Raw genomic sequence first — 17,983 nt, forward strand, 5'->3', positions numbered from 1 at the left:
AGGGCGCTGCTCTGAGCTGTACCTGTGTGCAGAATGTGGGAATTTCTGTGAGTTCACTCCTAAAATTAAAGGTTACAGAGCAAATTTAATATCTGTAGTCCTACAGATGTTCCCCTTCTGCCTGAGAAATGGCCTGTTGTCTTATGTCCTCATCGCCTCCTTTCACCTCTTGGTAACTCTGCATTTGACCAATTTGACTGAAAGCATTACACATTTTATTGCTTAATGTTGCCTAGTTGCTGCCACCACACATGGAATATGCTAACAGTGCCTAACGCATTTTTCTTAAGGATGTCTACATGTGACTTTTATATCCTTTAAACTTCTGCCAGAGTCTAGAAAACTGCAGTCTCAGAGGATATGCACCAACCGTTGACTTAGCATATGTGTGTGCTAGCAGCTGAATTTTGGGATACTTTGCCCTTCAGGTGGTACTTGGGAGCCTGTAGGAGAAATTTTGATCAGAGTCACTGGGAGCTTTTCAGCTAACTTCAGTAACCAAAATAATAATAATAATAATAAAAATCTGACTCATACGCCTATGCACTTTTGGTGGAGCATGTGGGTTCAAAGTTCTTTTTAAAGGTCAGTGTCATTATCCTGTCTCTTTACTCCAGGAAGCTCAGGCTCTGATAAGGAACTGTCAAGGCTAAGACTAACCTTAAGGTCGGAAGCAGAGCCAGGAGTAGACCCCCATTCTCTGGTGTTCCAGTGCTCTGCTCTCACAGCTATTCCTACTGGCTCTAATAAACAAGGAATCATGTTAAAGGGTAATATTTTTGCCTTTCTTTTTTTGTCACTTGTTGGCCTATTATAAGACATGAAATTATGACGTGAAAGAATTTGGGAGTGCTGCCCCTGTGTTTGTCATATTGTATTCAGTGAGTTTAGTTTTGGCCTCATTATATAATAGAAAACTATTCCATATTTGGAGAGATGATAGATACTAAATATGCATTGGAAAGCTTATGAGAAGCAAACTGATGATGTGCAATGTATGGTTATAGTTATCCCTGTGAGGTAAAGGATGCCATCTACTCATTTTTGGGTCTCTTCTGAATTGAGAAAAAATACACTTCAAGAGTATATTTCAAGACTGCTAGATCCTTAGCCCTTGCACACATGCATCAATTGTTAGGTTCTTTATTTTGCTTTCTTCTTCTGGTTAGCTGGTTAGACAACTTGTGCTGTCTACGCAAAACTGCTACTCTCACTTTTTCAATGCTTTCTTGTTGCTTCAAAGAGAAGAGTTCCAAGGAAAAGGCACAGTGCACAGTTACTGGATATGCCTTCTTCTACAGCATTTTCTTCATTTACTGTGGTTTTTGGTTTTGTTTTGTGTATGGGAATTGTTGAGTCACTGCCTGAACCACTGATTGATCACCTGAGGAAAGGACTGAGTCAGCTGTGGGAGCACAGGTGAAGGCAATTCACCTGTGTGACCAGGCTCCACCTCTCTTTGACCCCATTTAAGGGCTGACTGCCACTAGTAAAGGATTTGTTTTTGGAGATCCTTCTTCCGTGGAGTCTTTCCTGCAGTTCTAGATCTTTGGATGCAGGTGAGTATTCCTTCCCTGTTTGTTTCTTTTCCTGTTTTCACCACAGTAATCTTTCCAGCTGTAACACCAACTATAACATTTTGTTTTCTGCTTTTCTTTTTTAGTAATACAGCATCTTTCATTTTTTTTTTACTTTGCTGTTTGCCTCTATTTGGCTTCTTTTTCTGTTCTCTTTCACACTGCATTTCCTTTATTATTGTTATCATATTGTTATCACAGTCTATCCTTAAAGTATTCTCATCTATGGATTAGATCAGTGTTCCTCAAACTTCTTTGCAGTGTGATCCCTTACCAACTCATATACTTCCATGCAAGACCAGGAGTCTAAAGAGTAGGCTATATTTCTGCAGTTTACATCTAAAGCTTTTCAATCTCCACTTCACAACCCCTTTTAAATGCTTTTGTGAGAAAAATATTTGAGAGCTGCTGAGTTGAGCCAACCTCAATTGAAAATCTCATGGAACATGGCTTAAAGGTAGCCTTAACATTTGTTGTTTTCTGTCTGTTTGGGAACTGAGTAGATACAGGGCACATCTTTGTCATGGTCAGTATTGTTCTGTCTGTCTCCTCGTACAGTCTCAATATCATCTTGAGTGCTGAGATTTGACCATTTGTGCGGTTTGAAGTTTCCTGGTTCTGGCTGTTACATGAGTTTTTGAAGGAAAATGCTGATTACTTGGTCTGTTCTCCCCCTGCTTTTTCTCACAGGTGACCATATTCTCACTTGTGCTTACACGTAGTCTGCAGGTTTTGGATGTAGTGTGGAAGACTTCTTAGATATCATGCTGAAGATTCTCAGTTTTGAAAAGAGTACAAATACAGATGTCTGTACATTTTTGTATATGGGAATTTTTTTCCAAAAAAATCTCTGGAAAGTAGAAGGGTTTTCTTTTATGAGTTGTGATTTGAACCTGGAGAAACGCTGTGTGACTTTAATCATGCCTTTTAGAAGAGCAGTAAGAGTATTACTGTTTACCCCCCTTGCTCTAACAGAGATGTTTAGGAATAATATTTTCCTTTCTACCCTTAAAATGGCCACCGTCTGGCCAAGGCGTGCTTTGTCCAACTGTCCAAGCATATTGTGTGTTGTATCACTTTGATGTACTTGGTCATGGTTACCTGGGTTTTCCTTGTCTCATTATCTCTGAAGAATTTGCCCACGCTTGAAGAGGAGATTATTCTTAAGCATGACATTTTCAGAATTCTCTATTTACCTCTTGGTGATTTTTATATATAGTAAATGAAGGTGACTGTACTAGCGCTCTGAAAAGAGAGACAGACTTTAATTCATTAAAATCTAAAATTGCAAATACAGTATCCAACTGAGAACCCAAATTTAGATGCTTAATTGAGTTAGCAGAGCTTGGAGAGGAAGAAGGCAGGGAATTTAGGTTTGTGTTTTCAGGTAATTAGTATGTAGTGATCTATTTTAAAAATATTCATTTTAAGTATACAGTGTCATTAGCAGGAATAAATATATCACAGCTATGTCTTGGATTGTGGTATGATGTTCAAACCATTAGTGTAAATATATAGTGAAAAAAGAGGTTGTGAAAAATAGGTTTTATGAGTAAGAAGAAAATGAGAATTTCTTGTGAGAATGGAATTGGACATCCAGTGTTTATCAGAAAGTATTCAGGGACTTGGTTTTTTGGGAGTTTTTCTTCTGCTTTTTGTTCAGCTGTATAATGTGTTGCCCTTCCCAAGGTGCCTCCCTTGGGCAATTCTGATAACACTGCTCTCATTGTAGTTGCTACAGTGAGAAGTTGCCTTTAGCAGAGAAGTTTTGGTGCTTTGAATTCACTTTTGTTTTTAAGAGATGTCACAACTCATCACATGCTGTAGAAGAGCAGTATTTGGCCTGGTCCCCTGATTTTTTTTTTTATATAACTTAAATGCTGTTAACTATTGAACAATTTTATTGTGAGATCTACTGTAAGATGTACAGAGGGGCTGGAAGTGAGTTTTGTTTAATTCATCTTTTACATTATTATTTAATTTGGCGTGTCTTGTACAAACAGAAGCTAACGTGCGTAAATTAAATATCCATATTTATCAACCACTTAAACCCTGTTCTTCTAAATGAAACATCCAAACCAAAACCGGTTGCAATTCCATTGAAATGAGTGTTTGGTATATTCCAGTTACTGAAATGTTATCAGGTATTCATGAAAGCGACGTGACCTTCAGCTCTTTCTATAGGCACGGTCATGGGAAAAGGAAAAAGCAGTGGTCGAGAAGCCTGAACTCTGAATTTCCTTGCATAGTGACTGTGTTAGGAGCATATTCTGTGACCCTGATTTTAGATGACAACCCCAGGAAACTCTGTTCAGTGTTTCTGCCCTTTCTTTTTCCTATCCAAGAAATGGCAATGATACTTGCCTCTCCTGCAGGAGTAATGTGAGTGAGCTCTTTCAAATAGCTGGACAGAAGGAGCTATAGAAATACAGAGATTGTAAGGGAATAGATTCTATTCCTTTTATGGTAATCATCTTCTCCTTTTTGTTGAGGTTTATTTAAAGCAAAATAATTGCAGCAGTGAAACTTCATAGGCATAACTTAGATTCCAAGGAAGAGGGTAAGGAGGAAGAGATGGAGGTGGTTGTATTTTAAGACCCAGAAGACACCATTAAGTAGCTGATAATCCTTGACAAGGGTTTCTTTGTAGAGTGAATTTCCACCTTCTGCTGTGTTTAGTGAGAGCTTAGTAGAGTAAATATTTCATAATTAAACATTCTATTTTTAATGTTTAATTTCTTAGTTGTGTTTCCTTTCAAAAGCACATCTGCCTCCATGATTCCCAACTTGGGTAATATTTAGCATCACGTATTTTCTAAGATTCTTTCTAGAGCTGAAAACTTGCATCAATCTACACCATGTTGTATCCAGACATTTCTTTGGGATTTCTTTGAGCACCTTTAGCAGCTGGGAGCTGTAAGAAAAGGGATTAGCAAGTGTTCGTGTGACACACACTGATCCCAGCACCTGCTGATTGGATTGGAGTAATCCTTTTACAAGTTACAAAACTCTATTATCAGACTGTTAAGAGAAGGTGAGACAGTAATATAAGCTACATCAAGGGTGTATTAATTTAGGTAAACAAAACATAAGTTGCCATCTAATGTACTTGTGAATTACAGTCATTCTGACAAAAGTCGCTCAGTAGTCATTAGGTAGATAATGTCATACACTGATCATGCAAGGATGGTGTTCCTCTTCAAACTCAAGGACAAATGTTTTAAATTACTGTAGATGGCATGCCTGAAGCATGATTGTGCTCTGTGTATGTGCTTAGTAGTTTACAATAATCTTTACGTCTGAAAATGTAACTGAAACTATGGAATGTCATCTCTTATTGTTAGCTGACATCACCATTGAAGGTTATTAATTTCCTGATAATATGTCTCTGATTTGAATCAACCTAGCAAAATTATTCTCAACCAGACTGAGTAGTTGCTTTGTTGGAGAGTTACCTTCCTTTTTTTTATTTTTCCCTTCATTATCTACAGTATTATAGTAATAGTGTTTTATGCCAAAATACTAGGAAAGCTCCAGAGTGGTTTTCAACATTTAATTTTAAAGGCTTCAAAACTTTTCTTTTCACTGTTGTATTTAAACACTGAAAAATAAGAAAAACTTCATCAAAACACGTTAATGTAGTAATGTGACTCCAACACCAAGGAGATAAAATAATTTCTCAGTGTTTTTTATAAAGACTAAATGCACACCCTCAGCCTTTAGTTTCTTGATATTTTTTTCATTTGTGGTTACTATGGATCCAGGATAGTATGGGACAAACGAGAGGAGAATTAGGACCTCAATAATGAAAAGACTGTCAAAACAGATGATAAAATCCTGATTCCCATGGAATCAGTGTTTCCACTGACATAAGTGGATACAGAATGTTCCTCAGGTTTGAAGGTATGTCAGAATTCATAGCCTGTTGTTAATTTATTGAGATTTGTCAGATACATGTTCTGTGAGATAATGAAAATTAGTTGCCACAACATAAATTTGATTTTATTTTATTCATGCATATATTCTGACTTAAGTAGTCCAATAATTATCACAGTTTTCTATAGTTAACATTGAAAATTGGATTTGCCATGGATTTGGTCTTGGGAACATGAATAGGCTCTACGTTATTGCTGGTTGGTTGGATCAGAACATCATGAACATCTGTGTTTCAACAGAAGTGTAGCCAGTGGAGAAAACTAGGATTTTCACAATGCATTGGTTGGTTTAAAGAACTAAATTGGTTGAGATAGACCTTAAAGACAGGATGCACTGCTTTGCTGAAGAAGAAAGGGAGGAAAGATATGGATGTGGTTTGGCTCTACTTCCATACTTTCTTCTACATGGGTCACCACCAAGAGCATTCTTTATGGAAGCACATGTGCTAAGCTTGCAGCCTCCAGGCTCTGTAAGAGCATTGCAGAAGCTCAGAAAGGTGGCTCGTCTGTATTCAAGGAAGATCCCAAAGTAACTTCAGTACTAACATGGAACGCTTAGGAGATGTAAGAGATGCTTATAAAATGTGAAGAAATATTTGTGTGGTCTGAATATGGTTCTTTCAAGATTCTAATAGTGACACATCTTGGGGCTTTGTTTGAGCTGTACGAGACAAGTGTGGGAGCCAGAGAGTGGAAGAATAATGCAATCATAATTTTAAGAAGGAGGAATGGGAAGAAGGAAAGAAGAGAAGAGATGCTTATTTTCTTCGCTATTATGTGAGTCTAGACTCCCGTTCTCAAAAGTAATTGAACACATATTAAAAAAAAATTGCTGATTATCTAGGGGGAGACTTTTTTTCAAGGGCACAAAAGGGAGATAAGTATGAGGGTCTCATTTCAGATGATGGCAAGACTGGAGTCTTTCCTTTGTTTGCTAATCTCCTCCATCCTTTCCATTGAATAACAGCACAATGAGTAAGAATGTGTATAATTTTATACAGAGTAAATCTTGCCTGGACAAACTTGATTGCTTTTTATTTAACTAAAACTACAAAACCAAGTGAAATGAAGTGAAAACAACAGCTGTAATATATCTACATTTTAATCAAGCCTTGAAACTGTCTCATGAATAGTTAATTGAAAAATTAATGTCAGTTTTTTAAGAAGACAATCGTGGACTGAAATGTGGCTAAAGGATGATGCAGAAAGAGTAATGATTAAATGCTGTATGGTACTGTCTGGCGGTGTACAGGAGTTGGTGGTGGTTACAGTTACATTTAGCTTTTTAGACAGTAATCTGGAAGTGGATGGAAGTGACTTAATGACTTTCACAAGTGGTATCAAGCTGCAAGGTGCTGCACAGAAGTGATGACAGAGCAGCGATCCAGAAGCTTGGAAAGCTTAGACCTGAAAACATTTCTAACAAATAGAGTTAAATTATCTTTCAAGGAAAGCCATGAGAGGAGAGGTGTATATTTTACATAGATATGTTAGTTCATGGACCAGCACAGTATGGACTCCGATATACACAGAGGAAGAAGCTTTATAGAAGAATAATATTTTTTGTGAGCAGAATAGAGCTGAAATACATGGGTTGGTGACAGTGAGTTGTAAATTAAGTCTGAATTGGAAAGCTGTAGTATTGGAATCCCTGTGAAAAAGCCATCTTGGATGAAGACCACTCTTCCTTATTGGAAATATTTGAGTATTTCTAGAGAAGAATGTACAGTCCAGAAATTTGTGTTTTGAGGAATAGTGATGAACTGTGGCTTGGACTTCCCCTTTAGATACAGGCATCTATATGCAGCTTGCAAAACTGCATTGTGAAGTAGGGAGAGCAAGGCATTTTTGTAAGCCTGGAGGTGGATAATCAAATGGAGTTCTCAAACTTCTGTAGCACAGTGAGTGGTATGAATGGAAAGGAGAAAGTTACTCTGAAGCCAGAAGTGATAAAATATTGAGCCAGAAGAAGGAGAGAAACGTGTGCTACACTGAAAGTAAATTGAATTTAAGCAGAAAAGTATAATGCACTTTTTTATAGTGAATACATGCAGTGACTGAAGTATGCGCTGAAGAAGGCAAAGGTTTGAGTAGAATGACAAAAATGCTGGGAATGCCTACAGGAAGGAATCAAAGCTAAAAAGGAAAAAAAAAAAAACCCAAACCCTTTACATATGCCAATCAGTGAGAATAATAAAATGAATGCTTTCCAGTATGTGCTTATTTTTTTTAGTGGTTAGTACATATTTGAAGTTACTCTGTAATACCTGAGTCTGATTCGCTCCTATCCAAAACCATTCTGAGAAGCACTGTGGCACTGCCTGGCCCCTGTCACCTTCCTACCCCACCAGCTCCAAGCAGTGATGCAGGACCAGCCAGGACTGTGGAAGGGTTTGATTTCTCCAGAGGCTGCGGTGTGTGCTGTGCCATTCTAGGGCACTGAGGGGAGGAAAGGTTGGCAGTTAGTAAGAATATTTGTGTTGGAGGAACTGATTCCCTTTGGGAGTTAGTTCTGCATGCCCCTGGGGTGCCTACTTTAGCTCTTACCCTGATTTGGGCAGCTCACTTCTTAATAGTGTCCAGAGTATGCAGAAGAGGGACCAGAGGCTGAGTATGAGAATCATCCCAGAGCAGCTGGGATTGATGATGAGGAAATGTTTCTCTTTGTTGGAGAAATGATATGTTATGAACCTGGCAGCAGTGCTGTGCTCACCCATGTGCCTCGCTACTTCGGAGAACAGGAACAGCAACAGCAGCTGAGATGATGTTACAGTACAGTTCTTACTTTGATTTCCTCTCTGTACATTTGGAAGAAGCAGCAGTGGTCTGAGAGCAGTGGTTCTCATGTTGTTAGGTGAAGGGTGTGGGTTACAGTGGTCACCGTTCACAAGGATTAAGATGATGTCTTATCCACTTCTTCAGCTGACATCTAAGATTGAATTAGAGCTGTCAAGTCTGTCAATTTAAGACTTTCCTGCCTTTTCATTAAAGGAGACATCCTTAGCCAGGAGAAGAGTGCCTAATCAAGTGCCGTATTGGAGTATGTTGTCAAAAATAATTGCTTTTTCTAATAGCTGAACATCAGCTAATAAAATAGGTGTTTTTAAAATGAATAGCTTGTCAGATGCAAACCATAGTGTCTGTAAAGAAGGTATTTGGAGACTGACCAATAAAAAAATTAACTGTGGTGTTGGTTAACCTTAATTTAGCAGCAGAGAATGTATTGGATGCTACTTATAAAGAGAAAAGTGAAGAAAAAGGAAGTGCTTTGACACCGTAGTGTAGCATCAATGAAGCACTCAGGAAATGTTACTACATCCAAGCCAGGCTGTTGGACTCTCTGTGCCTGTGTTCAGGCATGTGAGTCTGTCTTGGCATTTGCCCCTGGCACAGGATCTCTTGGCCAGTGATTCACTGTCCCTGAGATGTCTTTTTCATCCTCTGGCTGAAAGCCAGTCTTTTCCCTTATGGCTGGTACATATCACAGAGTAGTGATAGCTGTTTCTGCACATCCCCCTTTCCATGTACGTTGATGACAGAGGGGTGATGTTGCATCCTTGTTATCCTCAGGTTTGGTAGCAAGAGTATCTAATCTGTGCATAGAAGAGAGTGCAGACTGGGCTTCCACTTGCTGTTGAGGCCTTGTGGAAGAAGAATTAAGACAATGTAAATTAAGGTATGTCAGGTGAGGTGGTTGAGAAGGCTACTTAATTAAAAAAATAGCATGTACTTAGGGCTGCGGGACATGTCTTGATGTAGGCATCTTAGTGAGACCAGAGCTTTGCCTTCTGTAGCAGGCTCTGAGGAGCACTGCAGTAGCAGTGGTGACAACCTCTATTTATTTTGTCTGCTGCTGTGGACAGGGAAAATTATGTGCGTGTTTGACGTGTTGGTAATGAATTTCTTTTGTACCAGGCAAATGCTGTAGAACGTCTTGTGAAAACATTCTAATTAAGGAGTGGATCTGAGTAGACATACAATCTCTAAAATATCAGAAGTTCCACTCAATTTAATGTACATCAGCAGCTCCCATGAGAACATTTCAAAATCACTAAGCTTCTGTTTAGCGAAGTGGGGAAGAGAGTAGGAGCTCTGAAGGACTGTAAATGAAAGATTGCCTAACTCTGAGGGAATTGTCTGACTTGTGAATGTTTTAAAGCAGGCTTCTTTTTCAGCCACTGTTTAAACATGTGCACGAAGCAGATGTTCATACCAAGCAGAGCCTTCCACAGGTCTGCTCATGTAGTCCCAGTACCTTTTCAAGATCTGGCAGAAGTGACCTGTGAATATCATTTGTGTGATGCAGGTACTGAGATTACACGGAAAATGATTCTGGTGTAAGTGAAGGCTTCAGTGTTTTCACTTGTGCATTCATTTCTTACACTCAGAATTCCTTTAGAAAGGAAGTTAAATGTAGAAAATACTCCTTCTAGAGCAGAGATGAGTTGTTTAAAAATTCATATCCACTGAAAGCAATCAAAATACCTTAGCTATGTCATGTTTAACAATTTAAAGCGTATTTTTAACTTTCCTTATAAAACTTAATCTTTGAGGTCATCGAACAGGCAAGTCGGAGCCAGCAGGAAGCTGCATGCTCTGTGCAGCCCTGCCATAGGAATCGAGCATTCACTGACCCTTTCCTTCATGGATCCCATGATATTTTGGAAGAAGTTCATTGTTGGCAGACCTGTGTATGTGCATAAAGTGTTCCTGAAGTCTGAGTTGATGGACGTGTCAAAGTGAAACAGATTACAGAACTGGAGCTCAGAATGGGAATGATCTGGTGGCTGCCCCATGTCTGCCTGAGCTCTGCCTGCTGTGTTCGGAACTGCTCTCCTCAAGCAGGAGGCCTGCCTCACTACTGTCAGATGTCACTGCTTTTTTTCCCCTCTTTGCCTCACTACAATTCTTATGTACCAACTGTTCTCTGTGTGGGAATTTTTTCTGGTATGTGCAGTGTTCAGGTCCAGACCTGGATTTACTGGACAAAAAGAGTAGGATCTCCCTCTTTCCCAAGCAGCAATAGCCATTTGGCAAGGACAATTAGCCATAATTAGTGATGATGACTAGTGTCAGGACAAGTGGAAATGGCTTTAAGTTGCTCTGGGGAAGTTTCAGGTTGGGTATTGGGAAAATTTTTTTTCAGAAAGAGTGATGAGGTATTACAGCAGGCTGCCAGGGAGGTGGTGAAGTCACCATCCCTGGAGCTGTTCAGGAGCCATGGAAATGTGACACTGAGGGATGTGGTCAGTGGGCTTGGTGAGAATGGCTTGGTGCTTGGACTGGATGATCTTAGAGGTCTTTTCTAACCTTCATGATTCTATGATGGATTCTGTGACAAGTGAAGTGCCAGGGGATGGGTGATTCCCTCCCAGCAGCCTGGGCTGGGCCTGTTCTCACTGACTTATTCCCCTTGTGGAGCTGCTCGTGCCCCCAGCTCCCCATCCTGCAGGCAAGGGCCCCATCCCCTGCCATTTCTTTCCGCTCATTTCACAGGGAAGCAATCACACAGTGGTGTTTTGATTGTATCTAGGCCACCACTATTTTCTGCCTCTTTTAGAAGCCTTTCTTCTAGCACAGTATGCTTCCTTAAAGGAACATTTAGCTGGTCTTTCTGGAAACATCACTTCTTGAATTGCTCTTTGGTAACAAGCATGATTTATAAATCTTGAGGAAAGATGGACACATGCAGCAAACCTTGCACAGAGACATAGCTGTGTGTCAGGAGAAATTTTGTAAGTGAAAGTATTCCCGTGCCCAGTTTGGTGAGGAGTGCAGTGAGTGACAGCTTTAGCAGTGCTCAGCTTGGCAGAAGATGAGCTTGGAGCTTTTTGCACCTTCTGCTGAAGCTTCTGAGAGGACAGGACTGCACTTCATTAAAGCACGTTTGAAGACTCCTCAATACAACAGAGGTGCTACATGGTTTGGGGGGGGGAGAAAGTAAGCAATTAAATTGCTTCTTATACTTTTGGGGTGTTTTTTTCTTTTTTACAAGAATGTTTCCTAAAGAGGTGTAGATGGGACTGCTGCAGGGCATGGTCTAGCAGGACCAATTATTGGCTGGTTATGCCAACCAACCTTGTCAGGGTATTGAGGAGTTTAATTTACAGATATGAGCTGGGTGTACTGTGTGGTTACTCTGTTGCTCTGGAAAGTAATTTGGATGGGTAAGTAGACCTGCAGTACCAGATGATAACTTTTTATATTTCATTGCTGCAGAGAGGGAAAGAGGTTCTTCCCCAAACATTTCTCCTTCCTACAGTCACCCCCTCATTCATTCAGAAGAATTTTCAGGACCACTGGGTGAAGGAGCAGGTTCTTATTTAAATTTTGGAAAACCTCTGGATGCGAATTCCCAACCCAGTGCTGTGCAGAACCTCTGGTCTTGTGAGAGTCTCAAAGACTTAAGATCTGTCCTAATATACTCTGGTGGGCTGTCATACCTGGCATACCAATTCAATTTTCTTTGAAGGTGATTCTTCTAAACACAGTTGATTTTACTGAAGAGCAGGTACAAGGCACAATCCTTAACAGTATGTATTAATTAACACTAGCTTCTCAGTGCAAGGCTCACTCTGCACATGGACAGTATGAACTCCTGTAACTCAGCACTTAAGTCTGGCGATTCTTAAATTCTCTGCAACTGTATTGTTGATGATTTGAGTTTGCATATGTGCTTGAACATTAGTTTTAAATGCCTTTTGTTTGACTACAGGTGTTGTCGTAGCAAGTTGTTTTTATTGGTAGGCACTCATTACTCTTCTGCTGCCCAGTGAAATGGGCAGTTGTGCTTACACTTTCTAGACACTGAAGAAGAAATATCTTGCTCCCCAAGTTCCACATCTGGAGGTTTCAGGCATTTCTTCTCAGTCGGTGCTGGTACATATTAATGAGCTGATTTTTATATAGCACAAATGAGGTTGCAGTAAAGTCACATCAATAAATGAATTAGCAGTCAGACCAAGTGTGTTGTGTCCCGGAGCTCAGGATTTCTACTCTGGTTTTTCACTCCTGACCATTCTCCCCTCACTTTATGATAAAAGCAGTTTCTCAGCTTTCAATGGAAACAAGTTCTGAGCAAGTACTTATTTGGAGAAGCTCTGAATCATTACCTTATGTCTTCCCATTCTGCTTTCCAGCCTGAGATGCATCCTTCTAGCTTTGAGACCAGATAAGCCAATGCTTAATACAGTATTCTTTTAATTTCAGTCCTACATGGAAGATCACCTGAAAAACAAGAATCGTCTGGAGAAAGAGTGGGAAGCTCTTTGTGCTTACCAGGCTGAGCCCAATGCCACCACTGTTGCACAGCAGGAGGAAAACATCCAGAAGAATCGCTCCCGGGCTGTAGTACCATGTATGTATACTTTAATTTCCATGGCTACTATTTAAATTCTTGATACTTCTTCTCAATATCCTTTGCACAGCGCTTGGAGAGTTCACAGATGCCAAGCAAACAAAATACAGAGTTGTGTACATGGACACTAGAGAACTGTAGCCATGAATATTGGCTGGATCCATGTCCTATTGTCATTTCAGGCCCTGTTTGTCTTCTCATAAGTTGCATATATGTTAGAAAAATGCACATTTATGTCACCGACCACTGCTGCTGCAGCTGTGCTGTATCATGAAATTCAATAGCCAGAGTGCTTTTCAATGTTGGAATATACTTTCTGTGCAAGAGTGGCATCTGTAGCCATTCAACAAAAAAAGTTTGGCTTGTTTGGCCAAGTTGGTATCGTGTCCATCCAACAGTAATACCAGCAGTCTATAATCAGAGCTGTATGATCTGTTTATCAGATACTCAGCTGTACTGAATGAGCCCCTCTAGGCTTCAGTGGATAAGCTTGCAAACTGGCTTCTTTCTCTGCTAGGCTTAGGATGAAAAGAAGGAAAATAAAAAGGGAGCCAGTTTATATTCCTAGAATCTGCTTTTTCTGTAAGCAGCCACTTTTTTGAGTTTGAAATAGAGAACACATTTTTCTTATGCAGATGTATTTCTCATAGTTTACATTGGTGATCTGTGGCCACGTGTTTTATTAAGTAACCAATGAAACAAAACTGAAGCTGAGAATATATGCGGAGTCCACAGCAACAAAAATGCTCTCAGTCAGTGTGCCCACAATCCAGCTGGGTAACTTGGCAAACATATACAGCTACTTTAATTTTTCAAGTGCCTTGATAACATTAATTTTGCCTATGAGAGCCTTGAGTACTATTTTTCCTTTAGAAGTGGGAAAATGACAGGTAAGACATTAAGTAAATGTCAGAGCCAGATTTGGAGTGAAGGTTTTTTGGAGCTACTTGGTAATTTCCCTGAGCCCATCAGTGCCCACGTATTTGTTTCAGTGGGATTTGACTGTCCTCTTAAGTTAGAGGTTCTTTCTGCAGTACTGTGCTGCTTGGAGAGGAGCTCTATAATTTGGAAATACACATTCTTATAATAAATACCATACTGGTCAGAAGGCTGCTAGGACAGTAGCAATACTTGATTGACTTCATGTGTTTGGGGATCACATCTGTTGAAAAGTTCTTAAAAAAAAAAAAAAAGATGGAAGTTGAAGGAGTGTAATACCTCTGTGCTCTCTTCCATCCCCCCCCCAAAATAGCATTATAGATATAATCTGAAGTGAAAATGCTCCATAACATGTATTGATCTGAGTTGATCTTTCTGCTTAAAGCATTCTTGTTAATGTGGACTTCCAGTTGGGCTGTCTTAAGCTGCTCTGAGTCTCTGTTCATGAATGAAATCAGATTGTTCCTGGGTCCTGCCTCGGAGGCAGCATGAAAGCTGCAGGTGTTGCCAGAAACTGATGCTGGGTTGTTGAGCTCATGCAGTAAGTGTGTCTGCATAATACAGTGAGCAGTAAAGTAGGGACCTTCAGGCCATTCTGGCAGCAAGTCCAGAAGCAATATAGCTGTAGCAGTGCTAAAGAGCAGGGAATTCTAGCTTAGGTGTCATGCCACACTAGACAGCTGAGCTATTTTCAGAGGCAGTCTTCAGTTGGCAGTCTTTCTCTTTTCATCATATCCTACCACTTGGATGGATCAGCCTGTAGTGATCAGCCATGGGTGTACAATTCCCTTCCCCTTGCTTCTTGCATAGTGCTGTGTGCCTGTGCTATCCATGTACACCAGCACAGTAGCTACAGTTTATCTGATGCTTTAATAAGAAGCATTTTGGCACATTTAAAATTTCTCTTGACTTTTGCAAGAGTAAATAGCAATCTATTGCCTTTGTTACAATATGGAAACTTCTGTTCTGGCTACGGGTGTGCTTGGAACTTTCCTCTTTGAGTTGCACAGAACTACCTGCTCTCTCTTCCCAAAGCTGTGTGTGTGCTGGTAAGCAGCTGTCATGTTGTGTCCTTAGAACTACTTCAGTGGATGAAAAGTGTGGCATTTTGATAAGATATTGGTTATTGTGGACTCTAAAATTAGGGATGAGAAAAAAAGTTTGCATAGGTCTCTTTTTTTGTTGTTGATAGGCTTTTGATATGCTACTAAGTTGTTATGCTGCATTCAGTTTATTCTCATCCTTGTCCTTTTTCATATTTATTATCATCTTGACAAGGAAAAACAGGATTGCCAATTCATATAAAAGATTTAATTTTAGGAAGGCTTCAAAGAAGCTTTCTTATTGTATTGTATTTACTTCCAGTTTTCCTTTCTTAACTGGTCTTAAAATATGAGGGTATTTTTTACTGGTTACACAACTGGTGCCATTTATAGATGTCACAGTTTTATAAGTTACTCTTTTACCTATCTTCTCTCTATATACAAGTTAGTGTCAGAATCACCCTGACGCTGCATTTAATTAATTACTACTTGTTCAAAAAATTGTGATAAGTGAAGTAATTTAGACCTGGTTAGCAAGTGACATCCAACCAGCAAGCATGGCAGTAGCTTAGGGCAATGGAATACATAGACTTACCTTTTTGGCAAGTGCTCTGGGATAAATGAACTTGATTTCATTTCAGATCTCAGAAGAGTTCCATGTTGTATAGATAAACTGTGGACAAAATAATTGATCAGTAAGTTCAGATTCTTCACAGTCTTCAGACTGCTTTGCTTTTGCTCCTCAATACTTCACGTTCTTACCCTAGTGCAGTTCTGCAGTGTTTTTATACATTCATGTGTAGGCAGGGAAATAACAGTCTAAATCTATATGAAAGAAAATGGTATTCTGGGCAGAATGTGCCATCTTGATTGCTGGGAGATGTGCCCTGCTGTGCAAAGCCTGAATTCATACAGCCCAGAGCTTCCCATATCCATTGTTTCCAGAATTTCATGTTGGTTCTGTTCCTTCAAAAGTGTCTAACTAAAAGGACACAGAAGACAGAAAGCATTAGGTAAGTTGTAAGTTATATTGCCAAGCTTTCAATCCTCATCTGGAAAACAACAGAGGTAATAGATCTTCATTAAGTCACAGGGCCACTGTGAGATACGTGGAAGATTGTGAGATGCTATAGTACTGTAGTATTGGTGATGTTGAAATAATTTGGAGTTTTTGGGGCCCACCTTGGTTGTTTAAATACAGGAATTCAGTGCCATTTGAGATGCCTAAATTATTCAAGGCCAATGCATATTGCTAGGAGGAATAACACAGGCTTTGTGGGAGACCTGTGCACTCCTGGCCAATGGCCTGAGTATCCATATAGTACAAACTGATATCTGCTGTGTTTTTTTAATCCTTTGTCCTCCATCCTCTACACTTATACTCTACACTTATACTTCGTGTGTATATAAAATACAACTTGCATTGTATTTCTCCTCAGCTGTAGGTTGGTAATAGCCTTCTTGTTCAGGAAGCCTCTCTCTGCCATACACTTTCATCTATGTGTTTTATTTTTCTTTCAGCTGTGGTTTGGCTGGAGTGATAACAAATGCAAAACAGCGCAGCATTTGTCTGCAGCTATTGTAGACACTTGAAATGATGGCTAGTTGTAGCTTGCCCAGATTGCAATAGCACGTAACAGTATTTCTTTCTCGTTCTTTCTCCTCTCCTATTTCTTCATTCATCTTTCTTGTGTGCTTCTTAGATTGAGCCAATATTTCTTATGTTCTTCTCATCCTTCCTTCTGTTGTGTATTTCTTCTCTTTTTGTATTTCCTTCCTCTCTTGCTCCTCTTTCGGCTCTAACATAACAAATATTTAGTTTACAGAAAAAATGAATGCTTGTACATCCAGCATTTTCCCTACTGCTTATTGTTGGTGGTTGACCATGTTGACAGTGCTCATTTTAAAGTGTGTCCGTTGCATTTTTTTTCTTTTCTTGCTTGTTTCAGGGGCACTATTATGCTAGTTCCTAGAAGCTTTGAAGTGATAACAGTCATAGGCAGGCACAATCTTTTCATTGTCAGTATGAATGCTCGATGCTGCAACTGAAGCACATGTGGGTGAAGACTCTTGATATATGCAGAAGAGATGTCCAACCTCTTTTGCACCTTTTTTTTCTGACAGCAAGTACGGAGTCTCACCACTACCGAAGTATTATGTTGTCTCACCTTACAGGGAGGCAGGATAATGATACACCAGATACACTAAAGCAGAGAGTAGGGATGAAATACGTGTTTAAAAAAAATCTGAAAGTACAGATATGAATCTTCTCTTTTTACTGGAGAGCCATGCAGTCATCTGTTTGCAACTTCTGATGAATCAGTTTCCACACTCTCTCACATTCATTATTTGAAAATTCCTTGCATGTTTTCTTTGGTGATTAGTTCAGGTGGTTTTGCTGTCCATGGGATGTGCTTTCTCTCGGTGCTCACTTGGCCTAAGATATGTGAGAGCACATTCAGTGCACTTAACCTGTGTAAGTCCTATAGTTTCTGAGCTGTCCTCAGGCACTCTGTGGGAATGCTCACTGTAAAGCTTCCTATTAAAAAAATCTTGGCTAGTCCCAAGATCTCAGGTGCAACAAGATCGCTTTTGTTTCGTATCTTTGGCATAGCAGTGTTAAAGTGGAAGCAAACAATATACATCAGCAAGCTCTCTCTCGTCTTCTTGATTCTCATGCTATGTTGAAGGCTCACTTTGTGTGAATAGTAAAGAATGGATCTTCATTTGTGTGACATGCCTTGCACGCATCTAATCTTATTCCAGGAGAAGACCTGTGTATTAAATTTTAGTGAAAATCTAGTGACTGTAAGCAAGTCTTCATTAAAGTCAAGCAAACTTAGAAGCCCCCAAAGTAGAGGCTTCCTGAGAGGGCATCTCCACAACCTCTCTCTGCAGTGCACTATGCAGGGTAGCTTTGCTGAGGAGTGTGAGCTGTAAAGGTTATGTGTCAGATAAAAGTTGTTTGAGATTCATATGTAAGGATTTAGACACCTTTGGCATAAATTATCTGCATGTGGTCTGGTCTTCCTTCTCTGGCTGATGGAAAGAAACTGGTGCTTTTTAAGTGTAATTTGTCTTGCCTGTTTGAGACAGCTAAATCAGGATGAGATGATTCATGACCCAGAAACA

General features: G+C 39.7%; 1 protein-coding gene across 3 annotated transcripts in view; it reads left to right on the plus strand.

Moving 5' to 3' along the window:
• The window catches only part of PTPRN2 (protein tyrosine phosphatase receptor type N2), a 621,494-nt gene that overhangs the window by 551,857 nt on the left and 51,654 nt on the right, over window positions 1-17,983 (plus strand). For all 3 annotated transcript variants that reach the window (XM_031615965.2, XM_031615966.2, XM_031615967.2), the window contains exon 15: window positions 12,722-12,869. In XM_031615965.2, coding sequence (XP_031471825.2) covers window positions 12,722-12,869 — 148 coding nt within the window. The remainder of the gene's footprint in view (window positions 1-12,721; window positions 12,870-17,983) is intronic.

The sequence above is a fragment of the Phasianus colchicus genome, chromosome 6 (assembly GCF_987193195.1).
Source record: "Phasianus colchicus chromosome 6, bPhaCol1.hap1.1, whole genome shotgun sequence".
Taxonomy (NCBI): domain Eukaryota; kingdom Metazoa; phylum Chordata; class Aves; order Galliformes; family Phasianidae; genus Phasianus; species Phasianus colchicus.